Below are 7,023 nucleotides of genomic sequence, written 5' to 3' on the forward strand. Positions count from 1 at the left end.
ATTTAGACTGGATATTAGGAAGAAATTCTTGACTGTCAGGCTGGTGAGACACTGGAACACATTGCCCAGAAAGGCTGCGGATGTCCCCTCCTCAGAAGTGTTCAAGGCTATGGGGCTCTGACAGCCTGGTCTCACAGGAGGTGCCCCTACCCATGCATGAGGGTTGCAACTATAAGATCTTTCAGGTCCTTTCCAACCCAAACCATTCTATGATATGGCTTTATTCCATCCTGAATTACCATGCTCAATAATCAGTCATAAGAAGGCCAAGCATACCTCTCTTTGTGATAATTTCTGTTTATCAGCCTGTTTGACTTTGGGACTATTAGCCAGCAGGTGACGCAGCTTCACATAACTCTTCCACAGCTTTTGGTATCTGTAGGACAAAACCAGAAAACAAATAGTTTGGTTGATACAACCAATTTCTCCTTATGAATACAGCAGCTCCAAGAGAGATGACCATGTCTCTGCAGTTGTTTCAGCAGAGTGGACACAGCAGCAGAGAGGGAACATAAGGATAGGGTAGGGTGCAAGAAACATAAATGCCATGAAGAAACCAAACAGAAAACATCTATATTCTTCATTATTAAGTGTAAGATATCACAGAATCACTGAATATTAGGGGTTGGAAGGGACCTCTGAAGATCATCAAGTCCAATCCCTCTGCCAGAGCAGGACCAAAAAAACCTAGGGCAGATCAGAAACTTATCCAGACAGGTGTAGAAAGTCTCCAGCCCTCCAGTCTGTCCAAATCTCACTGAATGGCTGCACAGCCTTAAGGTGAATCAGACAATCCTCCCAGCTTCATGTCGTCAGCAAACTTGCTGAAAGGACACACTGACCCATCATCAAGGTCATTGATAACGATGTTGAGCAGGACTGGACCCAGCACTGATCATTGATATGATGAGGATTTAATGAAATGAGTAGCAGCTCTGAAACAAAAAGTCCTCATGCCCAATAGCACTAGAACTGGAGAACTGATTAATGGAATCTTCACCGTGTCAGCAGCACAAAAAGATTCAGTGACTGCAGAAATTTAGAGAAGGAAGGTCTACTCAGAGCTGTTAAGACAAAATTATCTCAGTACGTCCTCTAGCTCAGAAGTCCATGTGTTACAGACCTTTGGAAGTCTGGGTAAATCTCTCTCCCCTTCTCTCTTCCTGTTACACTATTCTTTCTCAAAACCCACAACTGGCCCCTCAGAGAAGTAACACAGAGCTTGAGAACCTTTGGTTTGACCTAGCATTGGTGATCTCAGGTTGAGAAATTTCATATTGCACACACATACACATTTACTTCAGCAGATCCTGAATCCTACCAGAAAAAAAAAAAAAAAAGTTATACCTTCTATTTTTTAATTTACAAGAGCTGGTGTCCTATGCCATAAGCACTAAGCTTTATATTGGACTCAATTAACCACATAAACAAGTTCTATTTAAGCCATGAGTTTCTGAATGAGAACATAGAAGGAAAAATGTCTTACTGAGGATCTCCTGCATAACTGAGTTGAGCAGGTCGTATCCCAAAGTGGACAATAATGGGGAAAGTAATTACATCAGGATTGAACTGTTCACGGTCCAGTTGATCAATACGGACTGAGCTGGGTTTCTAGGAGAAAAAACAAAAGATACTTAACTGACAAAAGCTCCATGTAAAATTTATTGCATCTAGCCTATACTATCCAGGAACCACAAAGCAGCAATATTCCAATCCTATTATAAGAAACCTAACACTAATCATTAGTATTCTAATGAATATTTGGAAATGCCAATGACTGAAACAAAGTTAATTGACTTAGCTCTCCCAGTGAAAAAAGGAAGTATTTTTATTCTCGTTTTACAAGTCAGGAAACTTAGAGTTTGATTATTTCCAAAAACTTAAAACAACTTTCTTTGGTCAAACATCAAACTGAAAATAACACCAGGATTAGCATTCTAGCATCCAAGCTGCCACATGCCTGAACAGCTTGCTAAAATCAGGTTACCTGTCTAATTTTAGTCCTGTTCCTGATTTCCTAATGCAAGTGAAGCCATTACTAGATCCATTCAATCACACTGACTAAATAGCATTAAAAAAGTCTGTGAAGCTACTCTTAGAAAAGGCTCCAAGGCTGATGTATACAACGAGGAATACAGACTTGTATACTGAAAATACTTTTATCCTTTTACACTTCAAAACAGAATTTCTTTATAAAGTTAAAAAGGACAGCATAGAAGGAAGCAACTTTCGCTTCACCTCTAAAAACACAGAAAATGAGTGATTGCACGACTCTGTAGAAGACATGCTGCTTACAGAGCTCTGGATCACTTACCTAACATATTTAAAAACCTCAGTTGAAGGATCAGTTTGTGTCCAAGCTAACATTTTCTCCATTGCCTGGCAAGCTGCTTTGTTATGTGCCTGTTTACTCCCCACTTTGCAATCAGCTGGATGAGGCAAATATTTTCTGCTTGTCTAAGGTTTCAGAAAAAGGGCATTACTTCTAGTTACCTGCACCTCAAAACTTTTAATTTAGCATTGTGAATTTCTTAAAGATGGTATGACATTCAGGATGTATAGTGCCTGTCCTGCACAATCCAAGACATAAGTGATGTACTTACGCATTCAGGATATCTGTTGTTTGTCTTGAGACATCTAAGAGTTAAACAAGATTTGTTGATGGACTAAAGAGATGTCTCAGCAACCCACCAAACTGTTTTACTTCCCCCCCCCAGTGTGTACCTGAGAACTGGGGAATTAATGTGGGACATGCTCAGATTGGAGAGAAGGAGTTCTTCAGCTGATGATGGAGCAGAATATCTAGTGATAACCAGGCCTTGAGATTTCATGAAAACTACCAACTTAGCAGGAAAAGATAAAGACTGCCAGTCTCAAGCTGCCTGGTAGGACTGAACATCCACTGCAATCAACTAAGCAGTTGTCTCAACCTCCTGTTTTGCAATGGCTGATCTTATTAATTACCAAACAAAGACTATCTGCAGGACATAGCCCCGGCACCATACCCTGCCTCCTGTCTCGGAGGAGCACAGAAAATATAGAAGGATTTTCTCACCAGTACAGGCAGAAAAGTGGGGGTGCAGTGGGCAAGAACTGTATAAAAATCTGGGACACTATGGGTGCAGGGAAGCACTTCCCCACCGCCCACTGACAACATCGCTGGACCGTGGTGGTAACGATTCTCTTGCTTGTTGTCCTCTGCATCTCTGCTTTCCCTTTTCTGTCTGTTTTCCTCCGTATCCTATCCGCTCTAGGGACTTTGTTTTGTTACTCCAGTAAAGTTTGCTGTGCACATGACATCTGACCTTGTTTGCATTTTAATTTCACCATTTGGGATCACCTTTAAAGCTTTTCACAGGTCCTGCAAAACAACAAAAGGCAGAGTCCAGCTGCCCCTAGCCTCTCACCGCGGTGAGGAGTGTTAGAAAGCAAATGGGGTTCTGCCCCATCTCTCATACGACCACACAACAGCCCCAGTGCCTATTTGTGCACCTGATGTTGTGTTATCTTTGTTTTGTCCTGGCAAGACCACAAAAAATTGCCACATATCCAAATATCGGATGGTGACAGATGAGTTTCAGGCTTAAAGAAACAGCTCTCACCATTCTATTCAGAAAACAACTAAATCTGTGTCAAGAACAAAGCTTTCACCTTTCAAAACCACCTTGCTAGAACTGTTCACAGGAATAATTTTCTGCATGGACAAGCAAAGCCAATTCTAGAAATAAAAGCAAGCCTCATCAGGTGGCCACATTTCCAATCTATTCTAGAAAAACAAGAACATACTTAAAACTTTGACATTCAGACAGGAAAACATTTTCCAAGGAAAAAATGCTTATAAGCATCCCTTTGACATGATGACTGAACACAAAGTTACATCTCCACGACCAAAAATAGAGAAATGAAAAAAAAAGTTACTTAGCTCATGTTGCCAGGTTTAAAAAAATATAAATAAAAGAAAAAATAAAAGGTTTACCCCACAGTACTTCCAATATAAAGAGATTAGGACAATAGAATCTACTGACAAACGGGGGACAATTTGTAGCAGGCAGAATGTTATACTCTAAACCAGGGCTTAAAGTCCTGAAATTTAAGTTTATCTAGTTTTGTGGGGTTTATACAAAGCCAATTTGAACAGTTTTTATCTTCACCTAGGTTCTTTGTTGGTTTTCCCATCTCAACTCTAAAACTAGAAAATTCTCCTATCTCCCACCCCTCAAAAAAGCAGCCTTGCTATACAACTCCTCTCAGAACAAAGGTGGCAAAGTCTGATTAACAGAATACACAGAAATACTTAGCACACCATTTATAATCAATGTATTTTAAAAAATTACGGATAATATTTTCCTATTCACATATTTCACATTTTAGACACTTAAATAGAAACATTCTGATCCTCAAAAGTATGGAAGGCACAAAAGCTTTCATTTCACTAAGCCTCTAGGAGGGTCTGTGTAAAATAGGTGGCCTCAATATCACTCCAGATCAAAACTAGACTGTTTCTCTTAATTTATATGCCACTGCCTTCTAGTTTTGTCACTCAGTTACACAGCTGTTCATAGATGCCTGGTAAAACCAGGACAAAAAACCTACTTGTTTAAAACTTAATCACAATTGTTCCTTCACAGACAGTAATGAGAGGGGTGTAACTAGACTATGCTTTTTTTTTTCAGCAGTATCTGCATCTCTGGTGCTGTTTCTGAAGGTAAAATGAAGCAACAGCACCACACAGAAACACAGCATAAGCTGTGCACCAACAGACAATACACAAGCAAATAAGATGTTACTTTTCCAGATTTTACCCCCCTGTTCTTTTAAAAAGGTGCAGTTAGAGACCATCAAATAATCACAAGCTTGCTTTTAAAATCTTATCAAACCCAAAAAAATTCTATCAGAACAGAGGCCCATTATCTTTGTTTCCTACTACAAAGCTTATCAATCAAGACTTTGCTGACAGTCAAAGACATGATGAGATTGCATGTAGATGGAAAACAATGGTATGTTAAAACCCACATACATTTGTCCTAGTGAAAAAGCAGCAATATTTTAGAAAGAGAGAAGTACTGAAAAGAATTATATTGGTGAATCTTTAAATCTATTCCAAAACAGAGTTTCACTGAACTAATGAAACACCATGAATAAATTAAATGGTTTTAAATCATACTGAACTATTGTTAGTTGTTTAAGTAAATGGGATTTATGTGCCTATCAAAATTTTATCCATTCTCCATCAGGCATACATAAGTTGTTTTGTTGGTTTTTTTTTAAAGTGAGGCATATATAAAACCTAGATGGGCTCACAAGAGGATTAATTATTTCTGAAGTGATGTTGTGGAGGAAAGCAGCAAAATAAAATGTAGTGGTTTTTTACTCTGTTATGTCAAGTGGACAAAATGAATTGAAGAGCTGTCATTTTCTAAAACAGTTTCACATTGTCTCTATAACAGAACTGTTCTATTTCCTAACATTTTAAAATGCATAGAAAACACTTTCATACTGCTTTTCACTTGCTTTCATACTCAATAGAATATGCTGCAATGAACAGAAAAAATCCACAAACTAAGTAGTCATTGCAATCTTCTTTGGAGAAAAACATGTTCTAAAGATGGTCTTACAACATGACAACTTCTCAAAGATTTGCAGATTTCTTTTATGCTTGCATATTTTGATGTTCACACACACCTCTAAAAAAGTTGTCTTGTAGAATACAGACTTTATTAGTAAAAATCACAGAAAATCTCAAAATGCACACTACCACTCACAAACTGCACTGCCTTGTGCATACAGACATGTACATTTCAGTGATACAAGGAAGGAGCATGTATGTATTCGTGCTAAACAAAAAAGCATGTTTTCAGCCAGCTGAAATCAGCATATCTTCAGCAAAACCACTAAAGTTACGTCAGTGTATACCATATAGATACTGACAACTTGTGCAATACCATGTACCTTGTACCACAGAAAACACAGGCAATGTAGGCTAAGCTAAACAGTTATGGCTGTCTTAACAACTTCCGTTATGAGATTCTGCTTCAGCACTCAGTTTTAACCAAGTTCAGGCAGAATTTTCCACGGTGAGAGTTCATATGTATTCTGTATTTTGTGTTCCAAAAATGATCTTATTTTCCCTTTAGTTTAAAAAGCCAGAATGAAAACACTCAATGAAATCAAAGGAAAAATAAATTATTCCGCTCAAGTTATTAACCCAAAGTAGTTCATTAATTGTAATGCTGCCATGCTTACAAATATGAACTTAAAAATATATTTAGAAAGTCATCTTGACTGCCATTTGAAGGACAGGTTTTCCAGTCAGGAAACTAAATTTCCTCTTGGGCATGATACCAAGTTACACTTTTTCTGGAGAAGCTAAGAAGTTGAGCTATGAACAAAGACAGAAAATCAAGTTGGTGAAAGAAAGGTATTACAACTGAGAAAACTGCATGGCAGTCTAAAATGCTAGGTCCAAAATATGCCTCTATTACTGAGTTACCACTTTTTGATACTGACCAAACAGAACCCCACAACTTTTAGTGGACATCATCTATTTTTGTGACCCACATTTCTTAAGTGTGAAAATCAGAAAATGGGTTAAATTCACATAAATACTGGAGTTGAAAGGAGCTGTATTCAGAGAACATATGCTTTAAAATACTAATTGTTCCAAAAATAATAAGGCCATAGGGGTTTCAAGCTTGGCACTGAAAATTAATGGATGCATTCATTAATGCACACAAAATTCCTCAGAGTGAGTGACAGCAACATAGAAACAATGTGAAAAACTAACATATGCAGAAAATACCTTTTCCATATTCAGGGCAGAATATGAATAGAGCACTTTAATAGAGTTAGGGGGTTAAAAGAGGAAGATGAAAGAAAATAGCAAATAGTTACTAATTCTCTGGTCCTGTGTCAGGGAAAAGAGGAGATTATGCACATAAAGACTATATGAGAATAAGAAAGCAGAAGAGCAAACTACAGTTTCACATACATAAAATATAGCCATTCCTTTTAACATGCACACTG

At 38.0% G+C, this 7,023-nt stretch overlaps 1 protein-coding gene across 1 annotated transcript in view; it reads right to left on the bottom strand.

Moving 5' to 3' along the window:
• The window catches only part of DROSHA (drosha, ribonuclease type III), a 67,237-nt gene that overhangs the window by 36,916 nt on the left and 23,298 nt on the right, over positions 1-7,023 (bottom strand). The window contains exons 13-14 of the mRNA XM_010000891.1: positions 1,487-1,611; positions 277-376 (exon numbers count right to left, since the gene is read on the bottom strand). Coding sequence (XP_009999193.1) covers positions 277-376; positions 1,487-1,611 — 225 coding nt within the window. The remainder of the gene's footprint in view (positions 1-276; positions 377-1,486; positions 1,612-7,023) is intronic.

The sequence above is a fragment of the Chaetura pelagica genome, unplaced genomic scaffold, assembly GCF_000747805.2.
Source record: "Chaetura pelagica isolate M959 unplaced genomic scaffold, ChaPel_1.0 scaffold104, whole genome shotgun sequence".
Taxonomy (NCBI): Eukaryota; Metazoa; Chordata; class Aves; order Apodiformes; family Apodidae; genus Chaetura; species Chaetura pelagica.